This window comes from Enhydra lutris, unplaced genomic scaffold, assembly GCF_002288905.1.
Source record: "Enhydra lutris kenyoni isolate GAN:26980312 unplaced genomic scaffold, ASM228890v2 scaffoldscaffold3, whole genome shotgun sequence".
Taxonomy (NCBI): domain Eukaryota; kingdom Metazoa; phylum Chordata; class Mammalia; order Carnivora; family Mustelidae; genus Enhydra; species Enhydra lutris.
Window position 1 is genome coordinate 22,655,116 of NW_019154087.1, and position 15,703 is coordinate 22,670,818.

The following is a 15,703-nucleotide window of genomic DNA, read 5'->3' on the forward strand; positions in this document are numbered from 1 at the left end:
TACCGCCGCTGCCGCACATGCTGTCCCTTGCTTGCAAAGCTCGCTTCCTCTGCCGAGGAAGGATGGGTGGGTCTGCAGTGTTTCTGAGGAAAGACCAGTAACCTGCAGACTGGGTTCTTGGCTAGAACACATGACCCCCGCTTAATATTCTAGAACTCCATTTTGGTGCTGAAATTTTAATGGACTTTCCCAGAGAAGCTTGTAGACATTTTGGTACCAGATAGATAGGAATTTCTAATCAGCTGTTTGCCTGGGCGGTCTCCTTGAGCTATTCATTATCCACTTTCCTCAACTGTGAAACGGGAGTAACACCCACAGCCGACGGCTGTTCATGTATCTTACATGCCTGCCTTCTTCCCTCCATCGCTCACTGAGACCTAACCCAGTTGCCCTCTCCTCTGTGAAACACTCCTGATCTTGAGTCAGATTCCCCGGGTTCTTCAAAATGCCGTCATATAGTTTCATGATATCAAAACTCTTCTAAGCTGAGGGGCAGGCTTTTCTCTGAAAAGAGGATCTTCCCTTCATACAGATGACCAAATAAGATACCTAAAAACTGTTATCACAGATGATGTCCATGTTTAATTCCCTTTAGTGGCAATTAATGGAGGACCTCTTCTGATCTGGCTTCCCAGCTGGGTCATTAGGGACCCAGAGGGGACAGTTCCAGGCCCTGTGTCATAGTAGAGGTAATTCTGGTAGCAAGCATGTACCCATGCTTTTTGTATTTGATTTTTGCATTCTTTTTTTTAAAGAATGTTGTCCTTTTAATTACTGAACACTTAGGTATGGGCAGCAGCCATTCCATGCTCTGCTTCTCAGTGGACAACCCTCCCAAATACAGTGTCCTGAGGACCTATGGTCACTCCAAAATCTTTAACACTATTTCTGTTAAAAATCATGCAGAAACAGGTTTCAATACTTCAGAGTTTGGTATTTGGTTTTGTGTCCTTAATCAATATTATGTAGTATTTTAGACAAGATTAGGCAAAGTGTATTTTGTCCTATAGTGTATCTCAGACATCTTTTAATGTCACAGCTGTCACTGTGCTTTCTTGTCACTTATTTTTTTCTAGAAGTGAAGGTGCTCCTTCTACCCTGTCCCAGAAAAAGTGCCTCCCCTGTGCACCCCACCTCTGCCCCAGTCTCAGCAGCTGCTTTGGCTTGTTGGTGTCCTTCACGTTATGAGTCTGTAGTGTTTCTCTTGCTGCCATTGCTGGGCTGATCCTGCAGCTTTTGAAGTCACTGGCCTCCTTTCAGAGAGCAACACTGCCAGCCATTTGATAAGAACTGCAGGGAGGAGCTCCTGATTTGCATTCATAAAAATTTGAGTAAATTAGGAATGATACTGTTCCTGCCATCGCCCCTCCCCTTTGTTCTGGGAATTCAGAACTTCTCTACATAAGGTAGTTGACTTGTTTCCTCAGTGGTCAGCACTTAGCAAGCACCTAACAGATGCCAGACAGCGTCGTAAGACCTGGAAGATAGTGCTGAGCGAGGCTCTCGTAGTGCTTACATGGCTGAGGCCAGTCACTGCATTAACAGGACAGTAGGAGCGCGGTTGTAAAAATAAAACAGGGACTGACTTGGGGGTCCGCTTTAGGTGGGGTGGTCAGGAAAGGCCCTTCTGAGAAGGTGATAGCTGGTTATCCCTGAAAAATGGAGGGTACTGTGTATGTGGTTCTGGAATAGAGCAATGGCAGAGAAATGAAAGACGTGGGAGCCGAGCATTGCACTGTGGAAAGGGCTTAGACTGGGAACGAGGCCACCCAGGCTTTGGGATGCCCCTCCCACCCTCCCCAACCACGTGAGGTCTGGGGGTAAGTAAGTCCTTTAAAGCCGGTAGACAGGTCTTCCTCCCTGGGTCCTGAGGCCTCTGAGCTCCCCGCTATCCCCTTGCCTCCCAGCTGCCAGGTCTGTTTAGCTCTGCCATGGTCTGTACTGCCTCCCAGTGTCGTCGAAGTGACTTGGGTCTCTTGTATTTACTGATTTGTAGTCCTCGTTCTCTGAGTGGTTCTGTCAAAGCAGCAATCTGGTCTGGAAAACGACATGTAGACAGTGTGGCTGTTTTTCAGTTCTGTGTAGGTCACCTCCTGCCTCCCCCCCTCCCCGGCACGGGCGCCTCAGAAGCACTGCCTCTAGTTTGGGGGTTGGATTCCCCACTAACGTGAGCCTCTGGTGCCTCGTTTGCCAGACTACAGCCACACAAGTGCTGGCTTCCCAGTCGGAACAAGCCAAGCCCAGATCAGATGTTCGATTAGAGCTAATCCTGCCAACAGTGGGGAGTTAAATCTCCCAAGACTGGTTTTGGGTCTGGAGGGAAGTTGCTGAGCATTAGCTAAGTCTCCTCCTCCGTGAGGCAGAGCTGCTGGAACCTCATGCCCAGGAGGGGAACGTCCTGTGACTCCGACATGCAGATATTTTGAGAGAGGGTTTCTTCTCTAGCTACACAACGAAACTTAACATTATCTTGGTGTCCTGTTGCATTAGCTCTTTGAGCTCAGGTGGCCACACGTGTCTCACCAAGGCTAGAGAATTCTCATTCTTCTGAACTAGTGCAGGACTAGTCACAGTAAGGAAAATACCCCCCACTTAATAAGGAAAGGCTCTCCTCAGTGAACAGAAACACACTCCCCAAAACTTGCATTTCTCTTCTTAAAAGATACATGTTTCATCTGATGCTTTCATTTTCTGGTGGGAAATATCACTGCAGGTGCCCCATGGCAGCCTGACGTAGAAACTAGCCCGTGAGCAGTTCCTCATACACCCAGCATGTCCTTGTATTTCCATGTGTTTGTACTTCCAGGCTTTATAAACACACCCACTCTGGTGAAATCCAGTTGAAACAAATGAGTATCAACCTAGTCTCAGTGCTCTTCAACAACTTTTAGGATAATTGGAAGTGGGCTCCATGAATGACATTCTTCCAGGTTAGAGGTTAGACATTCCCAAGCTGTGTAGTCTTTCAAGGAAGCCAGATTCATCCTTATCTTTTAGGACTAACTTGTCACTTGTCAGAATGCTGGAAGCCCAGGGCCCTGGGGAAGGGGTCTGCACACATTCTCTGTGTCCACCTGGAAGGCCACTATTGTCAACGCCATCACTTCTTCGTTCTTCAAACATCACGAGGACCACTGGCAAGGCAGGGACTGTACTAGGCAGTGGGGATACTTGCTAAATGGACTCTCTCCACGGACTCTTCCTGGAGGAGCTTTCAATTTAAGAAGGTAAAGACCTAAAAATAGGTAATTATAAAAACATTTTATGCTATAAAGGAGAGGGATGCCTTATGCTAAAACAGAATAAGAAGTATCTAAATCAGAGTGAGTCAAGGAAGGCTTCCTGGAGTAAGTAACTGTTGAGCTGTCTGGTCATGAGAGGAATTCTTGGGTTTGACAGAACAGTGATCGCGTTGCCGGGAGTTTCCAGTGTTTCCGTACAAGTTTATTTGGAGAAAGTAACATCTCAAGAGTTTGTCGGAAGTCCGAGATCCTCATCAAATACTGAAATTCCCTTTCTTCCTGACTTAGTCAATATTCCTAAGGCGTTAAAGAAGCAAAGAATCTGCATTTTTGAAAAGCTGGAGAGAATTGTCACTCCCAAGTTTACCAACTTAAAAACCTAAATGGCTTATTAACATTTACTTTAACAAAACAAATACAAACATCCCATCTTAAAATCACATAGACTGAAAAGATATTTTTATGATACCTCAGCATACTTGATTATATAACATCAGTGAGCTAGCTGAAGAGAAAGAACCAGCTATCCAGAATAGAAACACACAGAGATACACACAGGCACCCATTGCAAAAACATAGCTTTTTGACTTTGGTGTAATCTCTACCTTGCATAATTGACAAACTGAGAAAACTCTGTTTTTTACTTCTGCCTTATATCCCTGGGGCCAAGCGGTGTGTGGGAGAGGTAGTTTCTAGTGCCGTAGATAGTGCAGCAGTTGACTGTGCAGTGCTTGGATTTACGTCTTCCAAAAACTCTAACTTTCCATTGGCGGGTGATGTTGGGGAGCCTGGTGAGCTGTTAATGGAGGCCAGGGGACCTGGGGCCTCAGGGGCTTACACAGCCTCCCTACAGAGCTCAGCGTAGGGCTGGAGGCCCCTTCAGGACTGGCCATGGGGCTGAGGCCTGAAGCCTGAAGAAGGTCTTCCAGAGCCTGTGCCTTCCTGGAGTCAGGGAGCAGTCTGTGTTTAGTGGTCTTGTTGAGAAAAAGTTTTTGATGTTTGCCCTGGTGAGTTTGCCACTTCTGCCTCATCTTTGCTCTGAGTTCTGTGCCCCAAGAGCAGATGTAGTCATTAGGTATCAGTAAGCCTCCAGGAATTTTTCTGGGTGACCCGTCAGTTAGAAAGCAAAGCCAAGCCCTTACAAAATAAGAAGGTCAGAAACAGAGGAATCTTAGCCTCATCCAGTCTCAAAGTAAAAATTAAGGCTTTAAAAATGGGAAAGTGAAAAAAATGACACCCTGCCTTCCATTTTTCATCTTTTTGTCACGTGCTTGGCACTAAGTCTGTTGAGCACTTAGAATTGTCACTGAACAAGCAGGAGATGTGCTAGGGGCTCTGAGGAAGTTAGCCAAAGGCCTGGAGTCGAGGGGCCATCAGATGGAGAGGACCCCGTAGGACAGAGCAGCAGTGGCAGGCATGGCTGTGCTGCCTCCATTGGGCGCCAGGTGACACCCTGCTCACATGGGCCCAACGCTCGCCTGCAGCAGGCCCGGCCTGGTGAGGGGCAGCAGGGGAGAGCAGAGAGGAGCCTCCTGCCTGGTATCTTGCCAAGTGGCTGCTGGTATGACATTTGATGTGGCATCTGTCATGTCATGGTTGGCAGGCTGCTCTCCTAGAAGATGGAGATCTTGGCGGCCTGGAGAGGCTCCCGAATGATGCCTTCTCTGAGGCAGCGGCCTTCTTGTGACTTCCTTCCTTGTATGTTTGTCCACAGATTCCTGCTAAACTTGTTACAAGTTCATAGAAACCTTGTAGAGGAGTCACAAGGCAATGACACTTGATTACAATGTCTCTTACTAGGAACTCTGTAATAAGAACATTCAGGAAGGAAAATCCAGACGTCTGGCAGGAAGGGCAGGCTTGGGCACACTGTCCTGAAGGGAGAGGTGGCCGAATCACGACACTGTGTGACTGGACTCTGCTGTGTGGAATGTAGGTTTTCCAATTCTGACCATTCTCTAGGACACTTTATACTGACTCATACAATGGAAGCCTTTGATGGCAAGAAGAGACAGTCCATGTTGGAGTAAGGAGAATGGGGAAGTCCACTGCAAGGATGCAGGAGCATCTTGTGGGAGCCAAGATAGCAGTGCACATGGCCCAGGGAGAGGACTAGAAGAGGGCCTGTTCTTACATCTGTCCCCCAGAATTGCTTCCTCCTCCCTTCTGTAGATTGACTTCCTCAGTTCTTTGATCCACATGTCCAGAACTCCCAAGCTTTCACATTGTTAGCATCCATGTCCCAAAGAGATGATTCAAATTCCAGGGAAGGGACTCCGCTAAGCCCAGCATGGGTCACACTTCGGCCTTAACCCATCATCAGCTGTAGCCACAGGGGACGGTCACATTGGGGCACATCGCTCTCATCACGGCTGTACTGGAGTTGGGACAGTCCAGAGGGGAGTTAGGCAGCAACCCCACATGTGTCTGCTACCGCTCACCAGGAAGCGGCTGGCTGGGGTCTGCCAGAGCAGCGGACAGGGTGATCGTCTCTCGCCAACCCTGCCCAAGCGAAGGCACAGGTGAGAGCTTTTAAAAATCTCTCCTGTGTTGCAGCGCCCTTTCTGTCTCCTTTCCCCTCTTTCATGGTCAGGAGAGCTAGAATTGTGTTTAAGTTGCCTGGGGAAACAAACGGGGAACGGGACCCCCGGCTACCAAGGTTGGTCACGTGCCATTAACAAATAATAGGAGAGGGAGAGGCTCCTTTAAACCCTCTTGAGACATGTAATATTTAGTATTGTTCATGAAAGAGCATGCAATTGAATTAAGATCAATGCACTTAAGAATAGTTTATAGAACAAGAAAATTATTTTGGACAAATTTGGTTTAAAAAGAATGGTTTTCTCAATGAGCCATCTGGAACTGTTGAGGAAATGAGCCCTTCTGGGTAATGGTTTCCCAGAGAACTCTGGGTTTACTACTTTAAGTATGAAAACATGTAATTTGTTTAACTCTTGAGTTCAACCTCGATCTCTTTCAACAGAGTACATGAAAATTAAGTATTTCTTAATACTTTCTGCTGTTATTTTACAGAGCACATAGTGTATGCTAACAAGGAGTGGGTGCTGTTTGCCGCTATGCTAAGTGATTGCAAGTAAGGTGGGATTTTAAGAAATCTGCTCTTCATAATTTACGTGTCTTAGTCATCGGGGACTCTGTGCTCCCCTAAAGTAATAAGTTCTTCTGGTCTGTCGTGTAGATTCAGGAACAAGGAAAAGAAGCTTATTTGAATGATTTGTGAGTTAAAAGTAGATGGGCTCTGAGTTGGGATATGGAGGACCCTCTTGCAAGGAAAGGTAAAGTGTGCTGGGTTTGTGCCTGAATTTTGCGATAGCGCCATGACAGCTTGAGGCTTTTTTTTTTTTTTTTTTTGCTTGTTTTCCTCAAGTGTTTTCTTCAGGACTGAGGCTGCCAGCTAACTGAGATCCGTATGAGTGAGGGGGCCCTGCTTTACAACATCCGTGAGCTTGGTTCTTTTTGGCAGAAAGAGTGGAAAATGAGAGCATTTCAGTGGGACAATACTGCTCACCTTTTTGCTTAAGTTTTAATTCATACTAACCTGACACTTTCTAAAATTTTAGGTATGTTCTTTGAGAATATAACAAATTTTTGCTGCCCTTTTGGGATTACTTTTCTCAATTACTGTGTTGCTGGAGATATTTTATATTTCCCTGAGAGACATTTTACAGAACTCTTCTACCGGTCTTAATTTTCCACCCGAAGTTCTATAAATAGTACGAATCTTGCATATTACCTCAAACATGTTGAGGTTGGGAGCCTCAGGAATAGAACGGACATTTCTGGACCACATTCTGTGTCCCGGGTGCTCTGAGAGATGCCCCTGCTTGGGGCCCCTTGTGCCACTCTTGGGCCAGCCCTGGGCAGGGGAGACCTCGGGCCTGCAGGCTGGTGAGCAAACCCCAGGAACGGGGGCAGGGCCCCACGGCCGCCATGCAGCAGGGTCAGGCTCCAGCCTGGGTCGGTCGGTCTCTGCCCCCCAGTCTCCACCTGCTGCAGTAACGAACCTTTATTATGTCCTGCAGATGCCAAACACTTGCCCGCTCACCACACACATGACCTCCTTTATGAAGGGGGAGCTTATGGCTTCCGTTATGCAGATGAGGAAACTGGTAGGTTCCGGTAACTGACCTGAGATGACGGGGTAGTACGCTGTAGCCGGTGTTCAGACCCAGCCCAGGGCTGTCCTCTGAGCTCTGCCCAGAGCCCACAGCACACTGGTGCCTCTCCAGGCCCCCGTGCTGAGACACCTGAGTACATGCACACACAGGTGTTTAACAGGGAAATCTGGGTCTGAAAAGTAAAAAAAACAAGGATGTGCTGATTCTGTTGCTTCATGTTTAGAAAATGAAGTTAGCATCTTTGGTAGGGGAAGACGTACAGAGAAATGTGAATTGGATAAAGAAGTTGGAGGTGGGAGGATAAGGTGGGTCTACCTAGTTATTGTCTTCCTCAAGCACTTCAATTTATAGAACTAAAATGAAGTTTTGAGGCTCTCTTATTCCACCCTTTATTTGAGAAGATCTCTGTGTTGTTTCCAGAAGCAGCAAGGCTCTGGAGGACCTGCCCTGGGAGGCACAGCCCCCTGATGTGATCTGTGTGCCCACAGAGCAGGCGCAACAGAAGCGATCGCAGCAGCTAGAGATCTTCCCCCAGAGAAGTTAGTAATGGTTCCGGGCCTGCCTCAGGGTCCTCGCAACACTGCAAAGTCTGCTTTCGCTGATGATTCACTTTGAATAACCCATGGGGGCGGGGGGAATGGCAACTGCATGGATCCAGTACCCCTGCCTCCGTCTGTAGAACATGGACCCAAGCACAGGGCCCAAAGACACATCCTCGTGCTGCTCCCCTCCTCCCACCCCTTCCTCCCAGTTCTGGGGATCCACCCGCGTCCGAGCCTGTGGCTCTCGGACTGACTGGTCTCCCCGGCTGGGACTCCGGCTGACTCAGCTGCAGAAAGGAGATCTGTGCCAGCCTTCCTCACCATGTATTATCCTTTTTCCAAAATCCGAGCAGTGTTCACCTACAAGGAGCTGGAGTTGGTTTTTATAGGTTATACTTTCCATCTTAGAGGAGAATTTAAATTTCAGAGTTAACATCTTATGCCCTTTGTTCTCGTTAGCATCCTGCTTTCTAGCAGACCGTAACGTCTTGGGCCGGGCAGTGAGCTCAGTGCACACCACCTCCGCCGAGCTGTGGACTGGGGCCAGACGGGTGGTTGGAAGGTAGGCAGGAGAGAAGAAAGTGGATGATAATTTAGCTCCAGGATACGGTGCAGAAGCCATATATTTAGGGCTCAAGAGCGAATGCTGCCGCCCAGAGGTTGGGTGACCTTAGGCCAGTTTGTTCAACCTCACACAGCGCCCCATTTCCCGATCTGTAAATGGGCAAGAATTCAGGGAGCCATCGTGATGACAGGATGCCGTGCACACCGGGTACGTGTCCTGGTGTCTGGCACATCAGGACTCAGCAGACATTGTTTTCCTTCCTTCTCCCTCACCAGCGTGCACACAAGGCCACCCCTAAGTCACAAGGAAAGCCATGAGGCTCAGACCCCATGGGCCCAGGAGGCCTGGGTTCTCTCCAGGGGCCACCTTGGACCGATCATTGAATGACCATGTGCCTCAGTGTCCTCTGCGATGCTAGGGCGGGTCACGCTGGGTCCTGTGGCTGCCTGCTCTAGCCCTCCGCACCACTCTCCTTCAGAGACACGGCATTGCGCAACAGGAGAGTGAGTTCACATCCTGAAATAACAGGTTTCTGTCAGTTTGCCCCTGGGCCAGGCACCAGGACTTAGGCAGTTGGCGCGAGGTGTGAGGCGTGCTGCTCTAAGGCAGTTTTTGCAATTATAATCTGCCTCTGTTCACCTCTTGCAAAACTCCTCTCTGCTACTCTCCCCTCGAATTTCAGGTAATAACTAAAAACATTTTAAAGTTCTTCCTCTTCACTAGTAACATTTGGGGGGGGGGCGGGAGAAAGATCTGTAATTCCAGCGCATCTTTTTGGGATCCTCAGCATTTCTGAACAAGGAAATGATATCACCTAAGTCATGGGGCTGGGGGCCGGTCTTCCCCTGTGGTTCCTACAGGCTCTGCTGCCCCCAGCTTAGCCCCGACAGCTTGAGCTGACCCTCCTCTCCTCCACCTCATCCTTACTAAAGGGCTTGTTTCCTTGGCCCCTGCTGCAGGGGGACAGCCTGGGGCAGGGGGCTGGGCTGTGGACCCCAAGGAGTGGGCTGGTGAAGCACTCATCTTCCAACAGCACCTCATGTTGGAGCTTACAGAGAAGGAATCTCCCTTCTTTCCCTGCTTTTGCATCAAGGCCTGGACATTGCTAAAGCCTCAGAGTTAGTGCTGTTTATCGCCCAGGAATCGAGCTACTCGGGCAGTCTTCCTTAGCCACCCCTTGACCACTCGGGCTCTCCCCATTTGAGTTCCAGGTTCCATTTGGTTGGTGGCCTCTTTTTGTCAAGATTGGAGTTTGGTCCAGGAGAACTTCAGAGGTTTTAGCTGGCCGGTGGGGGTGGGTGGCAGAGGGGGCTGTCGTGTGCCGTCTCCAAACCCTGGAGGACTGGCCCGAGCAGGGACTCCGGCCGAGCCCAAGCCTTAACATCTGTACGATGGGCCCTGCTGCGCCGCCTTTGAAGCGGGAGCGTAATTGCCAGCTTTGATGGCACCGACTTCACTGGTGGGTTGGGCTGCGCTGGGGCTCGCCTGGCCCGGCCCAGCCACAGCCCCCCACTGAAGCCTTAGATGTGGGAAGTCTCCAGTCTCCGGAGCCTCATGCCTGTGGTTTCTTGAAAAGAATCTTGATTTGACCCGTTTTATATCTATAGAGCAACTCTGTAAGCCCCGTGTCTCCCCTTCGGAGGTAAGACTTGGTCTGCCCCGATGGTCCTGCATCTTACAGAAGCAGCCACATTTGATCGGTCTTGTTTGACAGCAAAGACAAATTCTTGGCCAATTTTAGTACTAGTTATGCTATCAGGAGGATCAGTAAGAGGACACTGAAATAATGAAATAACAGTGGGAAGTTAGGAGGCTGTAGAAAGAAACGGCTTTATTAGGAGATGTTGAGATTCTTCCCAGGGAAGCACATGGCCACTCTGGACAGCCCAGTTTGTCTTAGTAATCATGTGAGTGTGCTCAGCTCCAGAAAGGGAGAGGGCAAGGCCCTGCGGGTGGGGTGGGCAGGGGAAGGCCAGGACGGCATAGGGGGCTGGAAGTGTGCGGTACTGCCCCAGACGGTGCGGCCTCCTTGAGCGGGGGCGGGGAGGTGGGCATGGTCCTCAGCCTGAGGCTGGGGCCGGGCTGGATCCTGGCAGAGGGACATCCCGTCTCCTTCAGCATGCAGTCCGTTCTTATCACCCCACTTGGCCCCAGCTGCTGGCGGCTCCTAGCCCAGGCCTGTAAGGCCGTTCCTCATCTGGAACAGCAGCGTGAGCCAAACCTTTGAAAATCTGTGCTGCAAAAGCACAAGTGAATAGGGGTCTGCGGGCTGCCTTCCCCGTGGGTCCAGGCTTTGCTCCTTTATCCTTGGAAAGGTAGGGTCCTTTTTGGCTCTTTGGTTCTCCTGTGTGCAGGCTCTGTACCCCGCTGAAATTTCAGACCCCACAGGGCTGTAGCAGGTGCTGGCCTGCTAAACGGGGAAAGGCTAGTTCGACAGGAGAATGGGAACTGGAATGGGCATTGCAGGCCTCCACAGTCACCAATATTCTGTGGCTGATTTGCTCCCGTTTTGTGTTTTTCAGTAGCAGCCTATGTACATAGATCATTTCTTCACGGTTTCCATCCGTCCTCTTGAGGGACGGTGTTGACAGTAGTTGCATTAATGATAAGAGCAGCTTCCAGGTCGCTGGAGTGCTGATGGCCCTAACACTGCTCAGCCCGCCAGGGGTTCCGTGCATTCCATGTCCCCGTGCACACAGGCACACGCATGTGGAACCAAAGCAAAGTCTCTGTTAAGTAAGACTTACCCTCTAACGTAGTCCAAGGACTTAGGGCTACCATAGGGCTAGCCATTTTAGCCATCACCCAGTCAACAAAGTGGACTGACTCTTAAGTGCAGAGATCTTAAGACATGTACTGTATACCACAGAGGCCAAAGGCCTGTGCACATACACACTAACAGCGTCTCATTTGTTCCTTCTTGAGGTGGAAAACGAAGCTCATTCCCAACGTGCAAGGCCAAGGCAGCGACCCCGGGACCTCTGCTGGAGATGGAAGCTTGTTGAAAACCCAGACTGTCTCCAGGGCTTGTCCAGTCGACCCCAGTGGAGAATTGACACCACCTTCACCCTGAGGTCAATGCTAGAGACGCTGTTCCATAAAGACAATCACTGCCAAACCCCCTTTCATCTTCTGCAAGAGCCAAGTTCCAAAATAAAGCGTAAAAGGTTTCCTAAACAAGAAGTACAGAGCCCCCGAGAATGCTAGCCGGGCCGAGCAGCTGCCCTCCCTCCTCTTCGCGTGCACTTCCCAGAGCGTCTTGCGTCCATACCTGTAAACCTTTTGGCAAGGACAGTAACTTGGCTACATCCGCCTGCCAGGAGCGACTGGAGCCGGCAGCCAGCACATCCATCACAGTGTCCCGGTGGGGGACTTTGTGGAAGAATTCCCTCTTTGTTTCCGTCTTCATTTCTTCCCCCCATCCTCCTTTCTCCTAAAGCTTTTATTTAACAGTGCAAAAGGATTCATTTTGTGTTTGCTTTTTTTTTTTAACTTGAATTTTTTTTTTAAATTTTCACTTTTTAGTTTAAACTTTCTTGTTGTATATTTTGCTAGCTATGAGCTTTTGAGTAAAATTCAAAGATCTGGAAAAGTCTGAAGTAAAAAATGAAAAGAAGCCGCCCTTTTCTGAGCGGTATCTTGTCAGACAAGTGGATTCTCTGTGAATTACTTGTAACAGTGGCCTCTCCGTCCTTGTAAGGTGTTTGATAGAGCTAAGTACACGGAACAGCCAAACCCACCCTGTCAGTAGCAGTGGGCAGTCCTAGTTCATTTTCTTTTTCTTCTGATCACCTTTGTTTAATGGTAAACCTTAACCGTTACTTTCAGCAGGCTGGTTTGCAGTGAATTTTCATTTCTTTCCTTTTCACCCCCTTGTTGTAAAAAGCCCAGCACTTGAATTGTTATTACTTTAAATGTTCTGTATTTGTATCTGTTTTTATTAGCCAATTAGTGGGATTTTATGCCAGTTGTTAAAATGAGCATTGATGTACCCATTTTTTTTTTTTTTTTAAATAACAAGGCACAGCCTTTGCCCCAAACTGCCATCTAACGTTTGTCATTCCAGTTTGAGTTAACGTGCTGAGCATTTTTTAAAAGAAGCTTTGTAATAAAACATTTTAAAACAACATGTCCTTTCCTTAAAGAGTGAAGTTCCTTGACACTCCAGAGCTGGTGGTGACGAACCGCATTTGCCGGCCAGGCCCAAGCTGGCTCTTCCACACCCGAGGGGTGCCGCCGCACAGCCTTCTCCCAGGGCAGGCCGGCCCCTGCTATGGGAGGGCACCTTCCCCTTTCCCCAGGACACGCAGTCCTCACAGGTATGGACCTAGAAGGGGGCCAGTGGAAAGATGACGGTCACCAGGATGCAGACAGGAGTGAGTTTCTTCTTCCCTGAACACCACAGACCAGCCTCATGGGCTCTAGCCGTCAGCAAGTGCACAGGTCATTTTCCATCATCAGAGCTCACCTGTTCTCAAAACAGGGCTCCCCCACAGCAAGGGGTCCTGTGCTGAAGGTAGGTTTTAACTCCCACTGATCTCCCAAAAGTCAACATTATCCCAGTTTTCAGTTTCTATTCCATAATTTTCTCTTAAGCTTTTATTAGGCTAGCATATGAATCAGCTGATTTAGCAAAAACTATATTTAAAGTTTAAAACCAGTATCTCATGGGTTGCCGTATCTTGAACTAGTTTGAGAACCACCGATACCCCGGTCTAACTTAAATCTCTTGCTGAAAGTGTCGTCGGTTTCCCTTTCCCAGGCTCTGGTACAGCTGGGGAACAGGTGGCAGCCACACTTGTACTAACCCTCCATGGACTGTACTTGAAGATTGCCATTAAATCACCCCTCCAATTTCTCTTCTCCAAGCTAAGTGATCCCAACTCCTTGAACCTTTCATCATCAGTCCTTTAATCATTTTCATTACTATCCTCTGGAACCTCTCCAATTCCTCATCATTTAGTCCTGAACTTGAACCAGGGGAAACTCCATTACGTTCAGGAGACCTACTTGTTAGAAAGGTTTCAGATTCAGATTTTGAAAATCATCTGACTCTTCTTAATAACACGAACCAAACAGTCTAATGCTGCCATTCAAGCTCTTTCTGGGAGTTAACTAGAAAATCTAAACAAAATGGTGTAGGAGGTGATGCTTAAGGGTTACTTTTGGGGAGGGGGGTGAGTAGAAAAAACTTATACCAACACAGTGATTGCCTCCCCCTGGATCTTAGAAGGAAACTAAATTAGTAATAGTCTCTTAAAAAAAAAAAAAAAAAATTGTTCACCAAGTATGAGCAAGGACGCGAAGCTGAAAACGGAACCCCCCCCACCGCCTCTCTCTCTGCCTACTTGTGATCTCTGTCAAATAAAATCTTAAAAACAAAAAAACAGTATGGGGCGCCTGGGTGGCTCAGTGGGTTAAGCCTCTGCCTACGGCTCAGGTCATGATCTCAGGGTCCTGGGATCGAGTCCCGCATCGGGCTCTCTGCTCAGCAGGGAGGCTGCTTCCCTCTCTCTCTCTGCCTGCCTCTCTGCCTACTTGTGATCTCTGTCAAATAAATAAATAAAATCTTAAAAAACAAAAACAAAAACAGTAAAAAATGCTGAAGAAATGGATCGTTTGGGGCTTTGAGTCATTCCTTCCACCAAGTTGGTTCCCTTCTAGTTTTCTACATTCCTTCTAGAATAACCTGTTTCTCCCAGATATCCTTGATGTCAGAGCTCGGTGCTCATTCCCGGCCCACTCTACCAAAACCCTGCTTTCTGCAGGCGGCTGGGCGGGCAGGGAGAGCTAGGCGTCTCCGAGGGGTACGGTCCAAGGGAAGGCATCCTGGGGGCAGCGGTGGGCAGAGGGACACACCACCGGTTCTGCCTCGTTTGATCTGGGAATGATCTGGCTCCGTTCCCTGCAAGCTCAGAGATGAACTTTGTGCCAAGAGGAGGAGGATGGGTCAGCCTCTCTGGAAACACTGCCTTCCTCTGAGGTCACAGCTGGCATGCTGGTCCTTACTAAGGGGTATTTTCCTCCTGGTTTTAGTGTGTGAAGTTGCTAAGGTTGCTGGCAACTACCTGTTGATCTGTTTGAAGGGGCCTTTGAACTGTTTCAGGACTACAGATGTCCCAAGTACAATAATTTTTTCCTCCACAGTTTGGTCTCAAGCTGCAACAACATGGAAACCTCTAATCAAGGGCCTGTGAGCAGTAACAAGATGCCTGTGTGGCTTTCCTTTTAAAGAAGAAAAATCTGGAGGGAGTAATGCATGGTTCTGACAGAAAAGAGAAACTTAAATGTTCCACATGACATAGTAGTTGTTCTACAAATTACATTTACCACTTTTGCCACAGGATATTATCTTCCATACATAAAAACCTGGGGAATGTCAAGAGCTGCCCTGTGAAACTTAATTTCAGAGTTCTTATAAAGGGTTAATATCCAAACTATATAAAGAACTCCTACAACTCCATGGGGGTGGGGGACCACTCTGATTAAAAAAACAGGCAGAGCATCTGAACAGGCATTTTCCAAAGAAGACAGACAAATGGCCAACAGGTCCATGACAAGATGCTCTCTATCATTAGTCATCAGGGAAATGCAAATCAAACCACAAAGATACCACCTCCCACCTGGTGGAATGGCTGGTAACAAAAAGACAAGAAATCACAGGTGGGAATGATGTGGAGCCCTTATGCACTGGTGATGGGAATGTAAACGGGGGCGGACACTGTGGAAAACCGTGTGGAAGTTCCTCAAAAAACTAAAAGAACTACCATATTGGACCCAGCAGTTCCATTTCTGGGTACTTATCCAAAGACAACCAAAACACTAATTCAAAAAAATACGGGCACCCCCATATTCATTGCAGCACTCTTTACAGTCACCAAGATATGAAAGCAACCAGAATATCCACCGATGGAGAAATGCATAAAGAAAATAGGGTATAACATACACAATGGAATACTATTCAACCCTAAGACAAAATGAAATCCTAACATTTCCAACAACATGGGTAGAACCTGTGAGGGCATTATGCTACCTGACATAAGTCCACCAGAGACAAATACTGCATGATCTCACTTAGATGTGGAATCTCAAAGAAAACCAAGAGCTTACAGATACAGAGGACAGATCAGGGGTTGCCTGAGGATGGGGAGGCGGGTAGATGGGGTGGTGGCAATAATGGGTGAAGAGTGTCAAAGGTACAAACTTCCAGTAATA

The 15,703-nt window shown here is 48.2% G+C and overlaps 1 protein-coding gene across 4 annotated transcripts in view; it reads left to right on the forward strand.

The window, feature by feature from the left end:
* The window catches only part of LOC111154120 (lymphoid enhancer binding factor 1), a 142,658-nt gene extending 130,044 nt beyond the window's left edge, over positions 1–12,614 (forward strand). For 2 of the 4 annotated variants that reach the window (XM_022513527.1, XM_022513543.1), the window contains one exon: positions 11,414–12,573. In XM_022513527.1, coding sequence (XP_022369235.1) covers positions 11,414–11,493 — 80 coding nt within the window. In that variant the 3' untranslated portion in view covers positions 11,494–12,573. Of the gene's footprint in view, positions 1–11,413 lie in introns of all 4 variants that reach the window. The other 2 variants (XM_022513536.1, XM_022513551.1) reach the window with 2 other exon arrangements.
* Positions 12,615–15,703: the final 3,089 nt, after the last annotated feature.